The sequence below is a fragment of the Zootoca vivipara genome, chromosome 1 (genome assembly GCF_965207765.1).
Source record: "Zootoca vivipara chromosome 1, rZooViv2.hap1.1, whole genome shotgun sequence".
Classification (NCBI taxonomy): Eukaryota; Metazoa; Chordata; class Lepidosauria; order Squamata; family Lacertidae; genus Zootoca; species Zootoca vivipara.
Genome location: NC_142582.1, coordinates 35,424,780 through 35,448,268, shown reverse-complemented (window position 1 = coordinate 35,448,268; position 23,489 = coordinate 35,424,780). Strand labels below are relative to the sequence as shown.

General features: G+C 43.7%; 1 protein-coding gene across 13 annotated transcripts in view; it reads right to left on the bottom strand.

Annotated features, from left to right (window-relative positions):
* Positions 1 to 23,489, bottom strand: part of QTMAN (queuosine-tRNA mannosyltransferase) — a 341,618-nt gene that overhangs the window by 122,272 nt on the left and 195,857 nt on the right. For 8 of the 13 annotated variants that reach the window (XM_088661774.1, XM_088661784.1, XM_088661736.1 and 5 more), the window contains one exon: positions 20,988 to 22,037. The exons of 4 other annotated variants lie outside the window; for them this stretch is intronic. In XM_088661774.1, the coding sequence (XP_088517900.1) occupies positions 21,954 to 22,037 (84 nt within the window). In that variant the 3' untranslated portion in view covers positions 20,988 to 21,953. Of the gene's footprint in view, positions 1 to 17,884; positions 18,039 to 20,987; positions 22,038 to 23,489 lie in introns of those variants that run through there. One more of the 13 variants, XM_088661745.1, reaches the window with a different exon arrangement.

Sequence of the window (23,489 nt, the reverse complement as noted above, 5' to 3'; positions counted from 1 at the left end):
GAAAGGAAGCCCAGCTTGCAAGAAGAGCTTCTCTTTGAATGCTGACCCTCAGTAGTCTGGGATGCCTGATGACAACATGACAGCTGAAGATGGCAATGTGACAGGCTATTGTATTCGTCGGGAGCCGAAGTCAGCATGGCAGCATTCTGCAGTTGGTGTGGTGCACAGGAAGACCTGTTTCAAACAGTCAGTCTGGGCGAGCTCATTCTAATTAATTGTTTGTTTGGCATCATAAATTAATAGTGCACTTTTCACAACAGTGCATAGAAAAAAACAAAGCACCAGGTCCTCTGCCCCCAGGTATCCTACGATCAGGAGGTCAACAAAGGGGGGAAAGGGGAGCAAGAGACAGGGATAGCAAATGTTTGAGGGAAGAGGAACAGGAAACAAGAGAGGATTGAGAGCAGATGTGGTTATAAATAGTGGTTCATTCAGGCCCAGGCTGCAGATCCATTGCTATGAGGCTAAATTGTTGGTAATACTTGATATTTCTAAAACAACAACAGCAGCACCATTTCCCTGTATCTATACACCAGAATGACCAGATCTTGTGAGATTTGCACAGGAGGCCATCAGAGAAGCAGAGCACAGCATGCAACATTTCATACACTGAGGTATAGTCTTTTTGTTATACCCGAGAGAGTGTGCTTGTGAGAGACAAAGAGAACGTGTGCTTCCCTATGTGATATGCTTGCTCAAAAAAAGGAGAAAAGTAAGTAAGATGGGTCCTGCTGGAGGAAACTAAATGTCACTTGTCTACCATCTTGCTGTCATAATGACTTACCAGACATGGGCCCTGCAACTACCATGGTGTCTCAGAGGTTCCCTGTGCACAGGACAGCTGGTGGGAGAAACAAACACTATAATAATCAGGGGTGTTGATCCCACACTTCTGGATTTGGTAGTGAATGTGGTAGACATCTCTGGCTCTTGCATACATACCACAATGCCCATGTCAACATATAACTACAAATCAGGCACTCACATGTAGTAAGGAACAAAGGGAACTAAAAGAAGCTAAAGTCACCGATTCTCTCTCTCTTCCCCCCCCCCCAACCAGGAAACACACATACTCCAAAACAGACAAGACATTTATGTAGTCTGGTTGAGGCAGGCAATATACCAACTAGGACAGTAGACAGACAAAAACAATATGAAAATGGTTTCAGTATAGAAGCTGTTGCTGGGGTAATTTATGTTAAAGAAATGCTCATCAAAGTCCAATATAATTCTTTCAAAAGAAGAAGAAAAGACTAGGAAATAAAAATGAATGGTTGGTGTTGTATATTGAATCAAAGGATTTTATATCTGTATTACTATCGTCTGTTTTTGCATTAGGGTAAAGTAACTGCCTTTTGGTTCCAGAAGGTACAGCTACTATTGGTTCATTTAAGCTGCTGTATTTGGATCCTCTGTCTTATTGCTTTCCTCCAAAAGGCAGCACTGTGATTGCCTGATATTGTTCCCTCCAAAATGTATCCCTTTCTAGCTAGTCCCCCGTCCCTCTAAATGTAGCTTTCCTCTCTGCAGACCTTTGTCTTGTTTGCTTTAATAAAGAAGTGTTACTAGAGAACTGTCTCCAGCATATTATGTCAAGAGAGCTGAAATCACAAACCCCACCTCACAACAGTTAGGTCAATGTATTAGAATAATAAAAAACCAAAACATCAACAGGAAATACCTCCATTAGGCCTAAGCAGAAAAAGTTACAGAATACAGTAGTCAGCATGGTTTGTAGGGCTCTTCTTTAGAATGCAAGGTAATTTCCGAGAATCCATAACAGGAGTGACAACCCTTTTTCAGACTGAGGGCTGTGTTTCCTTCCAGAGGCCACATGGTAGCCATGGGTGGGACTAGAGGCAGAAGTGGGAAGCGCAAAGAATGAAAATTTTACCTTTGCACATGCTCACTGCCACTGAGGAAAATGAGACGCATGAGCAGAGTTCAAGGACCCATTCCAGCCATGTAAAAACACCTAGGGAGGCTGCAAAGTGGGACGAATGAGGGGCGTGACCTAGGGAGAGTCTTGGGGGCCAGGCAGGCCATGTTTGGCCCTCAGACCTGAGGTAACCCACCTTTACCACAGATAGAACTTAAGTGGGTTTTATCTACTGTTATTCTGGAGCGGGGCATAACAAGGCAATATAGAGCTTCTCATATGGTTAGTTCTATGAACTAAATGAACTTTTGTTCAGTGTGTGTTTTAAGAAGAAGAAAAATGAGAGAGAGAGAGAGAGAGAGAGAGAGAGAGAGAGAGAGAGAGAGAGAGAGAGAAACCACAGAAAGAAAAGAACAACAAAATCTCAACAGGTCTGTATGGAATTCATGCAGGAGCTCATTTATTAATGTATGTGTAGCTATCATTTTATTCCATTCCCCAAAGGTGACAGTTAAAGGAGCAGAAGACTGCCTGATTGACAGCAGCCATAATTCCATACAATGAGACTGTATCATATTGTTTGATGTGATATGATATTCATCACTGGTAACTGATCAAACATACTCTTGCATCAAACAGTATTACAATGGGATCATATTGCATGTGCCTGCTGCCAGGAGTGTTCATTCAGTTGTGCACCAGACAGGTCTTTTCATAGCAGTGATGCACCAACACTGTCTATAGGGTTTTAAACAAGAATGTTTCCCAAAGAATTGAGTTGTGTATGTGCAATGTGTCAGCAATCAGGACAAATCTTTAGGGGTCCATAACAGGTTTTCAGCATGCGGCAACAAGAATGATGCTTGGATTGGGGGGGGGCATCCTTAAAAATAGAGAATACTAAGATGTAACTTCAAGTGTGCTGAGATATACAGTACTGTATTCACTTATAGAAGCCTTGCAGCTTTTCTGCAGCAGGGTGTACTCTGCTTCCAGCTTTTACTTCTTACAAACCTGGTTTTGGATAAGTGCTCATTTCATCTATTTCCTCTCATTCCCTAGACAAGCTTTGGGCTTCTTCTTTTTTTAAAAATAGTCAGGTGCCTGGCACTTTTATCTGCTTAAACATTTCTTCAGCAAATTTTATAAAAACGAAAAGGAAACCCAATGTGCTTTTGTTTTTAATTTGCTCCAGGACAAGGTGGGGAGAGAAAGTGGTTTTGTGATTGGCACAAGGTTCAACCAATCAGCACACTGCCCAGCCATGGAGAGAGGCGGTTTCATGATTGTCACAAGTGCCAGCCAATCAGCAATATACAGAGTCAGGTTCTACTAGAAACAGAAAGCTTTCTTCTCTGAGGAAGTCTAACCAAAAAGGGGTGAGTGAGAATCTATAGTTAGCTCACCACTGACACTTATGTTTATCCATTCATGAATTTATTTTAGCTGTTTCTGCAACTCACATTATTATTATTATTTTTTAAAGTGTTAGAAACCGAAAACCATAAGGCTTTTCCATGCATTATGTTTTTAAACATTATGCTTTTCCATGCATAATGTTTATCAGTGTGTGTGATGTGACAGGTGTGTTTGATAAAGTCACCTTGAAAGGTACAATTACAGCAGGGGAAGTCAAGAGTCTTCCACCCCATGTCAAGTTTTTAAAAACCAAACTGTTTTGGGGGAAAAACTATTAGGAGTTCCTTTAGTTAGGAGCATGGAGACAGTAGCAAACGATTATGAAAAAATATTTTCTTCCTTGATGTCTATAACAGCCCAACTTCAGGATTTGTTGACATTAGAAATCGGCATAGACATCTACAGTAGATCTAAAGGATAGAGAAGGAACCCCAGCTTGGGGAAAGGGGTGCAGGGGGAAAGCAACAGACAGGAGGAGAGTTAATCATCTCCCTCTTACCTGTTGCTCCTCCCCTGCAAATTGTACCTATACAGTCATACCTCAGTTTAAGTACGCTTCGGTTTGAGTACTTTCAGTTTAAGTACTGTGGTACCTCGCAAGACGAAAATAATTCGTTCCGTGGGTCATGCCGTCTTACGAAAATTTCCGTCTTGAGGAAACAAGCGGCAGATGGCAAAAAAAGGCGGCAAAAAAAATGTCTTGCGAGACGCGGCCATAGAAAGCTTCGTCTTGCGAGGCAACAAAGAATCGCTAGACGCTTTCGTCTAGCGAGTTTTTCGTTGCACATTACTTTCAATGGGAAAGTTCGCTTCAGATTAAGTACACTTCAGGTTAAGTACGGACTTCCAGAACCAATTACACTCATACTTCGGGTTAAGTACGCTTCAGGTTGAGTACTCCGCGGACCCGTCTGGAACGGATTAATCCACTTTCCATTACTTTGAATGGGAAAGTTCGCTTCAGGTTAAGTACACTTCAGGTTAAGTACAGACTTCCGGAACCAATTGTGTACTTAAACCGAGGTACCACTGTACAGTGGTACCGTACCTCGGGTTAAGAACTTAATGCGTTCCGGAGGTACATTCTTAACCTGAAACTGTCCTTAACCTGAAGTACCACTTTAGCTAATGAGGCCTCCCGCTGCCACCACACCACCACCGTGCAATTTCTGTTCTCATCCTGAAGTAAAGTTCTTAACCCGAGGTACTATTTCTGGGTTAGCAGAGTCTGTAACCTGAAGCGTCTGTAACCTGAAGCATCTGTAACCCGAGGTACTACTGTATCCACATTATCTCCCCCACAGGACAAAAATAGTCTCGGTGATTTTGATAAGACAAACAGCCTGCAGAGAGAAAGGTAAGCAGCATTTCTCCTTCTGCACAAATTTTCAATTCAGGTTGCCACTTGCCACAGCTTCTTAAGGTTTTAAAATAAGGTGTGTGTGTGTGTGTGTGGGGGGGGTTATCCACCCAACAAAGAGTCATGTGTAGTTCAACTCTTGAGAGAGGTGGGAAGTAACCATGCACCCTTTCTTGGAGTACGCCCCATAGAAATCCGTAGAATTTCTTTTAACTATGCACAGGCCTGGTTTACACGTCTCCTTTTCAGGGCACATTATAAGGTACTTTGTAGAACTCTAGATGGCAAGCAACAATCAGCACAGACCCCAAGACAGAAGCTTTTCCCCTCCCAGGTCATACAAGCACACCGTAATCCAAAGCACATCTCCCAATCTCTCTCTTCCATGCAATGTCCATTTTTAGCTTCAGTCAAGCTCCTAAACACTTTGACCGCCGGCCTGCATGCCAACCTTCTGCCTTAGTTCACACAGGAAATCCCCTTACATCATGCAAATTGCCAGTCACACACCTGGGTGACATCTATCACAGCCTAGCCCCCTTTTGCTTCCAATGCATTTACCATCCAAATCATTTAACTGCCCCAGGTGGTGGATCTCTTGCTTAAGCCAGTGCTTATCTTTTAATTTAGGTTCGTCTACCTCCCCACTTCCAACATATTTTAAGAATAAATGCCTATTTACAAAACTACATCTAAAATCAGATGTCTAAAAAACTGGTAGGAAGACCACCCAGTTCGCAGAGAGTAGGGAGGGGGGACTCAGTTACTCTGCAGATTCCCCTCTTTAATCACAGAAAAAAATAGCTCTCAGCACTTCTGGAAAAATGCTCGGGCATGGACATTGGCGAGCCTCCAAGAGGAAGGAATTTTATAACTGTGAAGCTGTCACTGAGACTGCCTCCATGTGTGCCTTGCCTTCATCACCAGACCTGACACACAGATGGAATAGTCAAGAGGGCATTGTCAGTTTATCTTGGAAATTTCAATGGAATATGGATTCCTAGCTAAGCCCAAGTCATTTATAGGTCAAGATCGGAGAACCAGTATGGCACTGTGTTGAACATGGGCTGGGGAGAACTGTGTTAAAACCCTACCACCACCCTTGAAATATCACTGGGCAATCCTGACAGTCAGTATCTCTCAGCCCAACCTACTATCCTGTTCTACAGGGGCTGGGACTTGGAAGAAGCAGGTCAAGCCCTGTCTTTTCAGGTCAAGGCAAGTCTTTCTAGCAAGTCAGTACCCCGGCTAGCTCCCACTGGCCCTGCTGCCTAAGCTGTGGAAGGTGTCTCAACAAAGAGCAGGGACCATTAGAGGCTGTATACAGACATCCTCTTAAGTCTGAGGAGAGTGAGAGGCCTACACCCTCAGGTCAGGAGGGCCCAGGAGGTGGTGTTGAGGATGTTCTCCTGAGTGCTGGAGCCCAAATTACCTCCTCATCTGCATCTTCCTTGGAGTAATGTGAGGGTCTGTGTCTGGGATCATGACACCAAACCCACCGTATTTTTTAAATGAAGATTACACAGATGACCCCATGCATGTCATCCTGACCTCATAAGAGCAAGGCTGGAGATATAGATGTGATGGCCTTGAATTGTGTCGAGAAGGCAATCATATCATGATTTGCTATATTCTTCACAAGCTGGAACCCTCCACGTGGAGCACATTGGGTGGGAAAGCTCTGACAAAGGTTTAAACCAGGGGTGAGCAATGTGTGGCCCTCCAGATGGCGAGGGACTCCAAACTTCCCTCTGCTCCAGCCGGCATGCCCAGTGGCTAGGAAAGATTAGCATTATAGCCTAAATAACATCGGAAAGACTTCCAGTTTCCCCTCTCTGTACATGGCTCAGGATCACTGGCATCATGATGGTTGTAGCTCTCTACACACATTTCAGTACATGCTGTAATGGAAAAGGGATTTTCTCTTCTCCCCTTCCATGACTGCCACTCCGGGTAGTCTAGCTGTGCAAGGGGGCCTTCAGGTAGACTGCCAGCATACTCCCTGGGGTTCCCTTGGGTGGAAGTGAGACCTGAAGGTGCAAGGTGACTATTTATGAGGCAGACGGATCATCCTGCTTTAATCCATTTCTCACCGGAGCCTGCTTTTGTCTGCCAAATCCCACTGATAAACACAAGCACTGTGCAGCCAAATGGTCTAGGCATGTGAAGGGGAAATATCCCCTTGAGTCTGGCACAAACGCACACAGAGAACCCTGACAGCCAATTTTTGAAAGTTTATTAAGGATAAGAGGCAATAAAAAGGGAAAGGGCTTTTTCGGTACTTTAAGAAAGTAAAGATTACATTTCATAAAACTAGCTAGGCCTTCCTCACAAGGCACAGAGTATCCTGGATGGTCAGGAGGAATAACTGGATTTTGGCTACATTCCATTTCTACGGTGCTCTTGAGCCAAGTAGGTTCTGATTGACAGGAGTTGCACCTACGCTGGGAAGGTGCTGTTCTCCCCTTTTAGATGTTGAGAGATGGGGCTGCTGAGGTCTTAAATACTGCTGGGAGTCAACCCCCCTGCAAGACAACCCACTCAAGCATTGGAGTGGGAGACATTAGCTCTCGGTTTATACAGGATGGAAGACACTGGGTCATCTTACAAGGACAGGCTAGGAATGGTCCAGGCCTGCTAACCACAGGGTGGGGGGAGTTTATTGTGCAGCTTTTTCCTTCCTTCTCCTCCTCCAATCCCACCCTTTTTCTTCATCTGCACCATATGAATCTAGCAAAAGATAGGCAGAGTTAGACTATGGAAAGTCTCGGCAGAAACACTCTCTCTCTCTCTCTCTCTCTCTCTCTCTCACACACACACACACACACACACACACACACAAACACACTGAGGGAATAAACCAGAGTTCCTAAGATACAAGGGTAGCCCATGATGACTTCAGGCTGCTTCAGCTCAGCATATTGTATGTCTGTGACTCTACAGGATGGGCTGAGCCTGTTTTCGGCTTTTGGCACATCATCATGAATGCTGTTCAGTAGTGTTCTGCCAAGTGGCAAATCCAGGCTAGTTTTGAACGCCTGGCAATTCAAAGCCACAACCAGACTGCCATGTGCTGATGTTCGTGTGGTCTAGGATTCTGCTATCACTCTTACGGGCTGAAACAGTTATATGGCTACTCCCTTGAAGGCTCGGATTCCAGATTGGTTTTCTCATTTGATCAGAGCTATCTTTTCAAAGTGCCCAAGGCTATGAAATCTAGTTCTCCCTGGCTAGTCATTCATAAGGGCACTGCATCACACTCCTAATGGCATTTCTACTTTTACAGACTTGGAATTATACCCATTTCTATTTGAAATGACACATTTCACCACTGCAAAACAAGACAAATTTGTTAAGTCAGCTTCTTTCCTCCTCATTTCCCCCACCCTCAATATGCCTCCCTTGCTTTCCTGTGTTCCTCATAACCTATTAATGATGTTCGTAGGAAGGGAGGTTTAGGAGCATTTTACTGTCACCAATTGCTTGGAGATAACAATGTAAGTAGCAGAGTGTGCAACAGGAGAAGAGGAGGGTTCTTCTGTTTTTTTCCAAAGGGTCTGAACTTCAGTTCCTTGCATCACAAGTAAAGAGGCATTAGCCCTCTAACTGGGTACAGCTAAATAATTTGAGTTGCTGTAACACTGAACATTGCAGCAGATAGATGCAAGGGAGCGTTAAGGGCAAAAGTTAAAGAAATTTCAACACAGTGAGCAATGCTTGGGAGTTGAGCAACTGCATTAACACAGCAAATGCTTTGCAACAAAATTATTTAATTCGCAGATGTACATTCTGACAGGGCTGGGATACAACCAGCTTACTGCTGTGGTTTTCCACCTGTACATCTGTCCCTCTGCGGTAGAGGAAGATATGTAGCCCTGCTTCAGACTGTATACCTTGAAATTGTGCCGCTCGGAGTCACCATGCACCAGGCAGAAACACAACTGCAGATCTGCTCTTATCCTCCCATATACCACCTGAGTAGCAGCTATTATTCCGCCTCCTTAGGGAAGGGACCCCATATGCAAGCTCCACAAGCCACCTCTATCACTCCAAGCATCATTAGCAATAGTAGGATAAACTGCAGCTGGGTTGCCCCGATGCAAGCACAACAAAGCCTGCCACTAATCTGGGCATTCAGCGTTCCAGGCCTTGCTAGGATGTTTTAAGCCCATTTCTCAGGGAATCTCCTGCTTTTAAAGGTGGAAAGACGTCGACAGGACTTGACAAGCTAACTAATTAACTTGGGCTTGGAAGGCAAATCTTCTTAGTGACTTAACAACAAAGGACATATCCCTCAGTTAAGCAAGCACACCTTGTATTCGGCATGGACACAGCGTGCAGTTTTAACTTAGCAGTGTTTTCAGGAGCCCCTGCTATTTTCCCCAATGTGGTTTCTCAAGACATCTGACAACCTTTTGAAAAGCAGTGTTTTTGTCACATTCTTGGGATGGGGTGAGGAACCGACAGAACAGGCTCTCCAACAAACAGCAGGACTACTCTAGAGTAAATAAGTTAATTGTTTTATCTGATGACTGAATGAAATCTACCAATTCGATGGAAGTGTTTAAAAGTATTGTGCGAATGATGTTTCAATATCTGCCTTATTACTCTTCTAGTGAACCAGTGGTCACCACATTGTGGGACCATGGAACAGAGGCTCATCCCTCTGTCACAAGGCAAGCAATGATGCAACAAGGTAATTTTAGACCAGGGAAGGGTTGGGAACTGGCAGCCTGCAAGCTTAATTAGGCCTGCTACAGGTCCCAATTTGGCCCACAAGGCCTTTTCATCAAAACTATGGCCACATGCCCCATTCCTGACATCATACGTGACATCAGATGAGAGGCAGGTGAGGATGTGGCTGCCAGTGCAAAACTGGGAGCCTTAAAATGCAGCCCCATTTGTGCACAAGCAAGGGAAGCTTGTTCTCTGCATCAATCAGTTGATTGATGGTGACAGCAAGCTAGCTGGGGGTCATCTAATACTACTATGATTATATATTTATTTATACCTAGTCCTTTCCTCTGATGTGACTCAATACAGCTTATAGATAAAAACAAGAATCGCTAAAAACATTGGGGAAAAATAATTTAAAAACAAATATTAATAGAATTGCAACTACATTCAGTACATATATTTTGTGTACTTACCTATGTGAGATGATGGTATCCTGAGATCTCCAGATGAAGGGTGGTGTACAAATTTTAATAATAATAATCGCTGCCTATTCTTGCATTGCAGGGGTTGGACTAGATGATCCTCAGGGTCCCTTACAATTCTACAATTCTGTGATTCTAAGATCTATTTAAAAACATACAATCAGACACTCACACACACAAAAACAGCATGGCACCAGCGCCTGATTAAAAGCAATCCGCTCCCCAAAGCCTGTTGGAACAAGGTCTTCACCTGGTGGTAGAAGAACAACAAGGAAGGAGCCAGTCTAGTTTCTTTAAGGAGGGAGTTCTAGAGTCTGGGAGCAGCCACCTTCACAGGCCCTTTCCCAGGTCCCCACCAAGCATGCCTGTGAAGGTGGCAGGACTGAGAGAATTACCTCCCCAGAATATATCAAAACCCAGGAAGGTTCTTGTGAAGGAATACAGTCTTTCAGATAGCTTGGACCTATGCTGCTGTATAGGACTTTATAGGTCATAGCCAGAACTTTGAAGGGGAATTGTGTAGAGGGGAATTCCATAGTACAGTACTGCTGATTCCAGCAGAAAGTACAGCCTGATTGGTGGGGAGAGCAGCCAGCCAATTCTTGAAGGCACAATTCTTGCTCCTTGCAAAGACTCTCAATAAGCTGAGCGTGGGTGTTTTAAAGCACCACACAAGGCTCTTTGCAAGCCCCACCAGCTGACATCATTGTTGCATCAGGTGATTGACAGGTGGACAGCCCTACCCCATCCCCAAGCTATTGCTTTGTAGCTGCTTCTGCATTTCTGATATGTTAGACTCTAACACCTCGAGTAACAACAACCAACAAAACCAGTTGGGCCACCTTGAACAAACAGAAAAAGAAATCTTCTTAGTCTGTCATGGCCAAATATGGCAACTGAAGAGAGGATGTGTGATTCATTGTATTGTGGAAAAACAGGGCATCGCACTTAAATGTCCCCTTTCTCAACAACCAAGCTCCACAAACCTGCTGTCTGCCAGACTGTGTGATGACTGCTGATGCTTCTTGCAACTTGTTGTAACAGTTATGGAAGCTCCTGAACACAAACACAAAATTTTGTATTGGAATTGTGGGGACTGCATTGATATTGGATGTGGGACAAGTGGCATCCAGGCCGCAGGTGTACCAAAGACTTGCCAGGGTTTGCAAACCCAGCATTCATGTCAACACAATGTTAGCCCCTAGTGCTACCATTCTGGGTTATTCACAGACCACTTTTGAGATGTATGAAAATCTAGTGTAAAAATTACTAGGAATTATTGATGCTCAATACAAGCTGCCTGATGAAGATGAACTTTCCAAACAGCTGGCATGCATATATTTCTGAGAGTCATACCCATGGAGGTATGACTCAAATGGTATGATTCAAATAAATGAATTTGAAAAGTGAAAGTAGTCCCCCACCCCTGGTTCCACAGGACTGATTGAGGTGGCAGTCAAGAGAGGGGACATTTCTGCTTGAAAAGTTTTATTCTACATCATGGTGTAGCCTTACTGCCGAAGCTAAGCAGATTTAGCCCTATAAGCTGTTTGCATAGGAAAATGCATGGGAATAATGTTTGCCAACCAGCACTCCTGGGGGAATGAAATTAATACAGAGATGCTAATGCAGTCCAAAATAGGCCTGTGCCACACAACCAAGACATGATCACATAATTATTGAAGTTCTCAGGATCATGTGAAAATCAAAGACACACAAATCTTGTCCTATCAGAAAAGAAAATGAATATTGAAACAAATGAATATTGAAACAAAATGAGTGTGTGTGTGTGTGTGTGAGAGAGAGAGAGAGAGAGAGAGAGAGTGTCATGCAAAACTAGCATGGATCTGTAATTAACCCATATTCTGAAGTGAATACATTTCTTTTTGATTAACTGGTCAGAATTTAAACCTTACCAAGGAATGTTGGCAAATATCTAAGAGTGATTCAATAGAGCACTCAAAAATAGAGTGGATTGACCAAGAAAGCTCTTTCCCGCTTTTTTAAAATTATTTTTAAGTGCACATATGATGATGCAGCATAGCTATAAACAGATGGTATTTGGCCTCCTTCCTATTCTCAACATTTGGAATTCCTAAACTACATGAATTAAACAATAATATTTTATAAACATACAAGGGATTTTGCTCACTGCTTTGTTAACATAGAAATTATACAATGCTGACATTTATGTAAATTTTGGAAAGTAAACAGGAATATGCATTTGAAATAAAGCAAACGCGAATCAACAGAGGGGAGGTATGTTCCTCGGTGCTCATACCTATGTGTGTGCGTGAGAGAGAGAGAGAGAGAGAGAGGGAGGTAGAGAGGGAGCCAGCCTTGCTTAAGGGGAGCATAATGGGATGAAGGACAAATTGTAGCTTAGGCAGTCTGATCCTTTGTACTCTAAAGGCATGTTTTACACCTTGCTGTAAACAAGGGATAGTTAAACCATAATTGGCTAGTTGACCATCAGCATTCATTTACCATGAAACCTGTTATTACAGAGTTAAAAGATGCTTCCCAGTGCTGATTCCGTGTTGTGAGAAGGAGAGTCAACCTGTCCTTGCTTAATATCAGATACAACTCAGGCTGTTCTATGGATGAGACACCAAGGTTTTAGGAAGGCCTCTGCTTGTGTTCCCATCCTCAACTCATTGGGTGCCTATGTTTTTAAGAGCCCGCAAGCAAAGGCAGGCCCTGAAGTTTTCTCTCTGCCCTCCTAAGTTTGTTGACAAAATAACGATCCCTACATTTTAATCGTTGTTAGAATTTTGAAAGGGCTAATTACCACTGCTTACAGACAGGCCTTTTCTATTTGAAGCTCCACAAAGGTCAGGCCCTTTGCATGGATCACTTGTCTGCCCCTTTACTTGACCGGATTTGTTTTAATGCGCCTCTAGGTACCTTGTCAGAGTTGCAGGCTGAACTCTGCGAAAGCCCAGAGGAATTTTGTGCTGATTTAATGGTTGAGGGTGTTGTCTTGGCTAGGGCCGGAGTTTTCTACGAGAAGTTCTGCTCTCTGCAACCAAGATGCAAAGGATGGGAAAGAGAGACATACACAGACCCCCCACCCACCCACAAGGTTCCCACTGGAAAAGGAGCCAAGGACTACATCATACTACCGTACTTGTGGCAGGAGCACATGCAGATCAAGCCATCTCAAAGGGCACTTCTAGATGGTGGCTGTTTTGGGGGTGGGATTCAGTCACATACAGGCAAATCTAACTTGCGAAGTTAAAAGCGATTGGGAGCTCTTCTGCAACAAACCCTCTTTGGTAAAAGACTAGACTTTTGTGATAAGGGAAGTGACAGATAAAATACACTGGAAAGTGTGCGGCAATGCTTGCTTTGATGCATCATCTAGTCTCCCTGTAAGCATGAATGCTCATTAAATAGCCAACATCATCTAATCCCCAGAATGAATAGTCAATAAACATGAATAGTCAATAAACACCCAAATAGAAGTGTGTAAGAAACAAGTGACTACTGGTGTGGAAGGTCACCAGAGGGCAAGGAGGGCAAGGCTCCTGTGCCTCTAAACAGCCGGTTTGAAGATATTATTAGGTCACTTTGTCTTCATACTTTGTAAAATAATAATAATAATAATAATATTTACCTTCTGATTTCTGCAGAACAAGCTTCTCTTGCAAGGCAGAGGAGCAGGCCAAAACAGTTCACAACCCTAAAGGCTCAATCTCAAACACCAGAAGTGATCAGATTTAGGACAAGTTATCCCATTCTATCCTGACCTGGGTGCTCCAACTCTGAGATTTGCAAAAGCAGCTACTGCTTCCACGTTCATAGCGAACTGAAGACATTCTACATATGCTGAGGTATTCTCACTTTTATTTCTTGGGCTGACACTAGGGCTGGATCTAGACATGTCAAAGAAGCAATTCAGTTCAATGTGTTGCAAACCCATACAGGGAAATCCGGTAGGGAAAGACAGGACTTCACAGCGCCATCTGGTGTCACAGTGTTATATCACATATACAACACATATAAAACGCCTTTTCTTTACCAATCTAGCGGAGTCCTAGCAGCTTGTCTTGAAGTCAGCCTAGCCTTGAGCTTTCTTGTGGAAGCAAACTTAGGCCTTGTGAAAGAAGGGCAGAGAGACAAACTTGCCAGTTGTTACAAAGGGAAAGGAAATATCAGGGGAGGGTGTATTTGTCCAGTACAGAGACTAAAAGTGAACATGCACCATGTGCCATCTGATAAGTAATGCAAAAGGAGAGAAAACAATGCAGAGTAAAGAGAGGGAGAGAGAAATCCCTTCTATGTTCCTTTGGACCCTGCAAATGCAATATGCATTACGATAGCATTTGAGGGTAGCTGGATACTGGGGGAAATTGAAGCACAGCTGCACACTTTGGTGTGTAGGAGGCCCATTTGCAATGTGCTCATGAGAGACGGGGAGGGGGAGAGACTAGCAAAAAGGCCCACCTCAAACAAATATCCCCTCCCCACCCTCCCCCAAATCATTACCCATCATTGAGCATTTTAAGCTGAAAATTAAGTGCTTTAACTCAAGCCAATTCATTAAAAGCCCCCTTCTTCCTTCCCTTCTCTTAAAAAACCCAAACCCTCTATTTTTTTTATTGCTCCTTCTATTTTCCTGGCCTAATATCAGAGTGCTGGGGATCCTTCCAGTGTAAAAAGCCAAGTGGATGTGAAAGCCAGAGAACATAGCTGCAAGCAACAACACACGAGCACACGCTAGCTAGCCCAGCCTCCCCCAAGAGCTCTGCTCTGTGCACACGCAGACACACACACGAGAGGCTGCTGCTGCTCTCTCTCTGGCTTTTGTTAGCAACAACCAGCCTTGCAAGAAGCAGGGACTCTGCCCCCATAACCATCCCAACCTTTGCCCGCCCCCTTTCTCCTCCTGGGCCAGGCAAGGGATAAACTGGGGAGACGGCTTGGGCCAGAAACCAAATGTGTAAGTATCCTGGCCGCTCATAGGTGCATCCTCTTCCGTTTCTCTTCCTTCCCCACCACCCCTTTCTATGCCACCTCTTTCTATTCCATTGGAAAGTTTTGCTTTCAAGTGCCACTTTTGCTTGTAGCTAGAATGGTGTAGCTATATCTCATCTATTTAACAGTCGTCTATTTGAAAGGCTGTCCAGTCCAAGTAAAGGTAAAGGACCAGAACAAGAGGGGGTGTGAGAGAGCATTGAAGAGTTACCACCTGGACAGTAGACAGAGTGGTACATACATGTTACATACCTGCCAAGTCTCCCGCAGAAAAATATGGGATCAGCAGCAGCAGCAGCACCGGAAGTTGTCTGGCGGCCATCTTGGGGGTGGCCGCATGGTGGCAGCCATCTTGGGGGTGGCCATGCAGCCACCTCCAAGATGGCCGCCGCCATGCGGCCACCCCTATGATGGCCGTCGGGCATGTGTAGAAGTTATTTCCGGCGCCAGCGGCAGCCATTTTCTGGTGCCCATAGATGGGCAAACCGGCACCAGATAAATGGCTGCCGGCAGGAGCGGATTTAAGGGAGATTTACAGGAGAGGAGCTCAAACGGGAGACCGCTGGGAAATGGTAAGGAAAAATGGGGGTTTCCCGGGGAATACAGGGTACTTGGCAGCTATAACATGTTATGGTAAGAAGTATTGAATTTCTTTTTTAAATGATGGTCATAGGTACTAAATGTTGACCTATACTGTACGTATGAAACAGTGTCTGCCCATTTTTATGCAACTCTGATCCTCTTTTGTCCTCTCTCTCTCTCTCTCTCTCTCTCTCTCTCTCTGCAAGAGGCCACCCTAAGCAAAGATTGCAGACTGTTTTAACAGAACAGCAACTCCATATTTCATCTTCTTTTGCAACTTTACAAACAAAATTCCTCTAAAATCCTTTTAATTCAGTTGTTGGTCATTGTTCTTGTCAACTGCATATTGCTTTTAATGGTGCTTGTGAGCCACTCTGGGCTGCAAGGTGGGGTGTAAATGAATACAAGCAAAGACACAATTGTATGTAATAAATACATAGCAACCAGAATGAAACCACTGCAGAGCCTGTAAAACCACTTCACTTACCTGGACCAGGCCAATGTTTGAAACTAGCACATGTCCAGGCAGAGACACACAGAGTAGGCCTGACCCCATTCAACAGCATGGGGGGCACCACTTGGCTGAGGCTAAATGGGGGAGCAATTTCTTTGGGCATAGGGCAGAAGAAAGGTGGGGCATAAATGTAAGGAAGTAATCAAATCAATCTATGTTGCTCAGATTTCTTGGAGGAAGAGTGAAATAAAAATGTAACAACCCACAAAAGGGATGACGGAGAAAGAAACCAAAGAGGTTGGAACCTGCAGAGTTTCCAACACTCGTTCTTCTTTCCCATCGTGTAGTGCCAGCTACCCCACAAAGTTAAAATACACACATCACAAAACCCTCACACAGGGATAGTGGGCTTGCAGCCACCACTGAATGAAGCCATCTCTCTGTAGAGCTGCCTGGTAATATTTGCAGGGGGTAAATACTGCACTCTTATTGAAGAGACAGAGGCCTCTTTCCATTTCCTTCCTATTGGAGAAGCCAATTGGAGAAGCCAATTGCTGGCTTTGTTCACCAACAGACCCAACTGCATTAAAGAAAACGCTGATCAAACGTCACTGAGAATGGGATGCATTGGTGGACTCTTATGTACTGTTTTGGAAAGGTAAGGGTGAGTCAAGTTGTTCCACCTAGATTCCTCATTTATCACTGCCCAATCCATACTGAAAGCCCAGAATGTCAAAATGTACCTTCATTTGGAAATATCTACCCAGGTGTTATGAGCAGCCACTTTTAACATATTGTTTACTTAAGATATTTCTCTCCCATCTTTCAAGTGCCTGGGCACAACTCAGGAAGATGTTTCATGATGATATTTTCATGCTAAACAGACTACTATTCTGCCCGCACCCTTCTGAATGCTGCCTTCTGAACTGACCTTGGTTGCTGCTTCTCTGCAACTCTTCTCTTGCTTATTTCAATTGGTGGGAAGAGGAGCTGAGCTCTTGCAAAGTGGTTTGCTTTGTGCCTGACTTATCAGCCTGGTAAAGTGTGAAATGAAAATGTGTATCAGAGGAGGGAAGAATGCAGAAAAAGCAAGGGCAGTGCTATGGGGCAATAACTCTCTTCTGAAACCCCTCATACATTTCTACCCAGACTGTGAACCTAGCAGATAATGAGAATTGCACAGAGCAAACAAATGAACAAAAGAGCAAACACATGTCAATAAATTTGGAGAAATGCAGAGTAGTAGGTAGAACAGCCTTTGCCAAACTGGTAGTCTCCAGATATTTTGGCCTCAAATCCACAGCCACCATCTCTCAGCCAAACCTACGGTACTTCAGAAGGCTGCTGCTGTAAGGATATGATGGAAGAGAAGATGTATGATGTCCTGAGTTCTTTGCAGGAAAGGCAGAATAAAAATATATTATTTATTTTATTTTATTTAAGGCTGCTTTAATTTTGAATGCCATAATGGGTCAGGGTTTTCGTTCCTCTGGTAGGCTTTCTCCTCCCTTTCTTCAAAATCATTGCAACTCTTCCTGGTTACATTCAAAGACCCTCCAGTCTGGTTATGTTTCTGCGGAAGTAAGCCCTACTGTGTTCAACGGGGCTTGCTTGGTAGTAAACACTCTTTGGGCTTTCTGCCTGAGTCTGCCCTCCCTGATGTAATGCTTAGCCACCACAACTGGTTCTCTGAACCTCTGCCTCATTGTTCTCGCTTTCATTATAGCCCTGTAAAACCATCCTGGCCTCGTTTAACCTTGATTTCCTTCTCCGCCCCCCACTCACATCCTTTTGGCTGGCCCAGCCTCTCATTCCTCACAGCCCAAGCAGCTCTTCAGCAATAAAAGGGGCTCTTCCAGGCTTTAATGCTCCTTGTTAAAATTCCACTCCCTCCTCCTCATTAGAAATGCTTTTGGATAACATTTATGCCTCCTTGAGTTGCAATGTTATGACTCCATCTCTTCCAACTTAACCAAATGTTAAGTTAGGCTGGCTTTTTAAGCTGGAGTAAAGATTTTGGACTTGGCATCCTCCTTGCCTAGGGAATGTCTCCCCTGGCAGGAGTCAGAACTTGGGGTCTGGTGATGATTTTGACATTAAAATGCAAATCTGGTTTGTACAGCTACCGACATGCCTTTTTCTGAAGAAGATCCCTCAATTTTCTTTCCACGAAGGATGCAACGAGCTGATTCTATAAAGGGTGTGCTGGAAATGCAAGATATTGTACAGTATGTGATTATCAGTTTCCAACAATAGCTGGGCACATGCTCAAAGAGTGGAAGAAAATATCAGAAGTTAATACAGAATTGCTATTTATTACCCTATAATTAAAGCGCTGACAGTTTTCCTATTATAAAACCTTATTTGCAAAGGTTCATAACTCAAAGAGGCAAAAAATTTCATTTCAAGATAATGTCCGGATTACCATGTTAAAGCATTTAAAATATTTTAGTAAAACGAATTCCATCTATCACAGGCTTGCTGTTTACAAGCTCTTGTTTTGCAATAATGTATTCCCTTTCTGTTTCATTCTGTTTTAAATTAAGGTGCGGTTCAAAACTGCAACATTTAAAGAAACATGTTAAGTGTCTAAAAACTGAAAGATTGCACAACGGCACAAACTTTTTTGTCCGGGGTGGGGGTGGGGTGTGTGGAGTTGAAATCCATAGAAATAAATATCCAAGGGATGATGCTAATGAGAAACATTCGGTTTCAATATTCCTGGGGAGTTTGCATCCCCAGTATTACAGCACTGACTGATCTACTACACGAGAAACAAAATGAGCAAAAGCGAAACTAACTACAATGTTGCCTCTTTGCTTATTTATTTATTTTGGCATTTATATATCACCCAATTAACTATGTCCTGTGGGCAGCTTACACATTAAAATCAATAAAATGCAAATATGAATCACAATAATAAAACATTCAATATAAAAAAGCTGGTTCATTTCATTTTTTAAAAAAAAATGCAGGAGAGAAAGGGGAAGAAAACCAATGTAGGAAATAGTTGGAAATCCTTGTGTTTTTTTTGGAGCTCTTTCAACTTGATTTTCTTTGTGATGTTCTAAAGCATGGCTGGAGAAATTGTGTCCTGAAGACCTTTCAGGGAATTCGTCCAGTACACTGATTGTAGTTGGTTATTCCATCGCCGTGCAAGATCCAGGTGCCTCCCCCCCCCTTTTCTTTTTGCACTGTTCTTGTAAAAATAGTGTTTCTCTCCATTTGGTTGTCAGGAAAGTGAACCTCTCCTTGCTTTCCCACCTTGCCTGGTCCCGCCATGCAGCAGGGGAAATGGCACCACGACAAGAGGATAGGGTACGTGAAGCAGGAACTAGCATCTAAACTAGTGCCACAATAATTTTTAAAATCTGCAAAAGCAGCATTGGCCTTAGAAAGGAGAGGTGCAAGGATGCCTATGAGCTCTGAAGTTTTGAGGCTGGCACTGATACAGCAGCATCAGCATCATAATTGCAAGTCCTGAATGGAATATGGCTGTGAAGTTGTCACACTTACCTATTAGATAGTGCCGTTATCAGTGGAAGGTGCCTACTCTTTCCCCTTGACCTGGGCCATTTATAAATTCTCGTTTCAATGCTTTACTGATGTGTTCCCCCCCCCCATAGTGAGCTGGAAAGGGCACAGCAGGAATCAGAACTATAGCTTACTGTGACCGTGCAAATGTGTGGGCTTTCAGAGAGGAGCTCACAGCAGTTTTGCTCCACCCCACCTGCTTTTTACTGCTGTGTTGCACTAAGCCAAGGTCTGGCTCAGTGTATCGTCTGAACCAGGACTGAACCAAGCACGCTCTTCGCAAACCATGAACTATAGCCAAGGACAGTAGTTTTATATAGTCTTCAGTTTTGTCAATATATACCCTGGAAGTATTCAAAATGTCACTCGCCACTTGAAGCCTGAATTGGCACCATTCGCTCTACAATCTTTCTGCTGCATCTGCAGGCTGGGCATTAGTCATACTAAGATCTGACTGAAACCTAGGAACTGGCTTTTAAAGAAAGAGAAATGACCCCAAAAGGAGAGACCAGTTTTAGCCTGCAAACCCCAGGTAAGTCACAACTAAAGAAAGCAAAAAGGAGCACCATAATTTCTTAACAGCCTTTTCTGTTTATTATTCCTACATGACCTTTGGCAACGGCAGTTGTGGTTCTTTATATCATCGTGAAATTACGTTACACTGTGATGGGCTCTCTAAGCCTATACGGAACACAGGAATGTTTGCAGCTATCTCGTTTTGCTGTAATATCTGACACCCTTAACTTTTATAAACAGATTAAACGCTGCTTCGTAAGTTGCAAGGCTCAGGGTTCAAAAAAAGAAAAAAAGGAACAGCACACAGTACAGTTTTAGGGTAGAGGCAAAATTTGTCAGCATGTTCTGTTGTGGATTAAAGGCACAGAGGAAAGTGGAATGTAAAGAAGAACATTTGCTGACTGGTGCTTCCCAGGAGAGGGAGCGCTGTCTAACCACTAGGTAGGGAAGCTAAAAAACAGCCTGCCAGTTAAAAATGGACAGACCTACACTGTGCATTTAAAGCATATGGCTTCCCCCAAAGAATCCTGGGAACTGTAGTTTACCCCTGGCAGAGCTACAATCCCCAGCATCTTCACCAAACTACCGATCTCAGGATTCTTGGGGGTGGGGGCAGCCATGGGCTTTAAATGTGCACTGAGTGTGCTTCAGAGGTTTGCTGTGGATTTGCCCCAAGGCACAGCAGCTTCTTCTAGTATTTCCAGTACCTCACCTGTGCCTCCAGCCCAGGAACACAGCTGAAATGTTGAGGGACTTGTAGTTAAGATTTCATTATCATTTGCAAAACAGATTCCGGCGCATCGGATAAATCCCCTACTGTATTCATTGACTCTGATACAAGAATGTGTGCGGCGATAAACATACAGATAGATGTACACACTTATACATGAATGAGATGTGCTAATTAAAAAATGTGGCGGCCAATTTATTAAAAATGTGCTGTACTATCTAAATCTTCAAAACATTTAACATCAACAAATGCAGCCGCTTGACTGTTAGAATAGTAATCGATTTATCTTGAAAAGCTTCTATGTGTAAGTTGGATGCAAAGTTCTCCCCTCCTCCCCCCGCATCAAACACTTAAAAAGAATGAGGCAGCAACGCTGAAAATAACTGTAGTTTTATTATTCTTGTTGGAACCGTTTTGGCATCTATCTGTTTGTTCTTCAACCTTGAGAGAAATAAAGCAAGTGTCTCACCTTTCATTTTATCGGATAGATGGTACCACACAGCATATTTCCCATGCTAGTTTGAATTACAGCTGTTTATCTTGCAGCTTTCTTTAAGATTAATTAAATGCAAATGTAGCTCTGTGAATCATGGGAATACCTGCCAGACCTCTTATTAATACCTTCGCTTAAAAACCCCTGTGCCACAGAGTCATTAATTTGCAAAAGGCGGTGGGGGGGGGGAGAGATGGGATGTGTGTGTGTGTGTGTGTGTGTGTGTGTGTAAAAGCAGCCCTTTACCTCTGAACAATTCACAGAGGCCTTCCCAATTAGTCCAGGAGAATCCTGGTCCTCCTTTCAGACCCTGTGGCCCTCGGAGGACACAATGAGGCTCCAATGATAACCTGGCAACCTAGGTAGAAAGCCAGCCAAGAAGCGAGCGTTTGAAGCTGCGATCTTGGCTGCCATCACGTCGACAAAAAAGAAAGAATTCAGGCACCATGTCATCCAGTACAAAGGATAAAAACATATTCAACCGGAAATTCAATGTGGCACCACATATGGGATACATGAGTGCAGTTATACAACAGGCCACATTTTTCCCCCGTTTTATTTTTTTCTGTTGTTGAACAGTCTCCTGCATGTGATGCCGAGGACATGTGTAACCATCGTAACGTCTCTCGGAATCTGTATTTAATTTGAGTCGGGGTGGTGGCAGGGATTGGAGATCTGAAGCCGCCACAGGTTTGTGGCAGATGGCTCTGTGTCAGCTATGACAAGCAGCCAGGCTGAGCTTCCTCTGCAGCTTTTCTTTTCTCTCTGATCAGGTAAATATGGGCACACTCTGGAAAGTTCTACAGATTTTGCCTTAGGCTGCAAGTTTGTGACTTAGCCCCATCTGTCACAAATCTTCCCGGGGTTCTGTTTCGAGCAGAGACCTGAATTTACCACGGAGCGCTGCCCAAGAAAACTGAAACATCTTTCCCTAGGAAGAAAGGGGGAAAATGAGAGAGAGAGAGAGAGAGAGAGAGAGAGAGAGAGAGAGAGAGAGAGAGAGAAATTATGTGAACACAACAATCAAGGGGGAAAGGGTTTTCTGCTCCTGCTGCCAAAGTGGAAGCAAAAAGAAATCCTATGTCAGATGGTTGATTAATATGTACAATTGTCTTCACTTTGGGGATTTTTTTTTTATCCTGAAATCACATGGACAGTATAAATACTGCTGGAAAACCAGGGTCAGAAAATCCTGCCCTCTGATTGGATCAAGGTATTAGAGACTCAATCCCAGGTTAGAATGACTTTTGTAAACAAGAGCTTTCTGCCGCAAACAGCTTACCTGACATCAGGCAGGGAGGGCCGCCACACTTAGCAGGCTTCCACCTGAGACAGCGAAAGCTTTTAAGAACATGCCTGATTATTTCATTACCTTGTCTTCCCCCCCCCTCTCCCCTCCCACCCCTTCTCTCTGCAAAAGATTCCCAGTCCTCCAGGCTTGCAGCCACAGGCAAAGCATTGCTCAAGTTGAACAGCAGGACATATGCAAACATTTTGCTCTAAAATATGACACTGTCATGAGGTTTTTAGCACAACTTCATTTGGACCTTCTTGAAACGTGCACCATTAAATAATTACGGGCAGGCTAAAATGGGGCCAGATACTCAGAAAGACACATTCCACCCCCACCCCACCCACCACCACCACAAGTGAAGGTTTGCATCTGACTCCAGGGTTGGAGAAGTGATGTGTTACTGATGTTTGTTCAATGAACTGCATTGATCATTCCCATTTAAAAAACAAAACTCTTAAAGAAGAATTTTGTTTGTGTTCTCAGCCTACCCTATCGGTTTCATTCACTGTTCCGAAATAACCTCACCTTAGGAATGCCAGATGTTTTATTCCATTATAGGATGTGACAGCTCAATAGGAAAAAGCAGACATTACAGTACCTTACTACTGTGCCAAAACAAGCTCCCCAATCTTCCTAAAAAAAAAAAAGATTTGGCAGCAACCATACCTTGGTCCACTGTGCTACATGTCATGAGCCTGCTGATCTGGGAACTGCTGATCCATATAAATCAATTTGGTGGCTCACCCACTGCTAGGCAAGCACCCATTATGATAGGCAGGCCAAGGACCAATCAGGATGCAATGTGGGAGTTCCGTGATCAGAATTCCTGACATCCCTTTGCCAAAAAGCAGCTGCAGGGAAGGTGGGGCAAGGGAAATCAATATGGATTAGAGGCCCACAGTGTGGTTTACCCCTTTCTGCTTCTACCACAATTTAAATTACCCCCTCTTAAGCTGCTATTAGATGCAGACGGGAGACAAATGGGTACCCATTTCACAGCTTATAGCAGCTTTTTTTTAAGGGAGTTGTTAAGTAGGAAAAATGGCACAAGTAAGGAAGATTTAACCCCCCCACCCTCCCTTGCTCTTG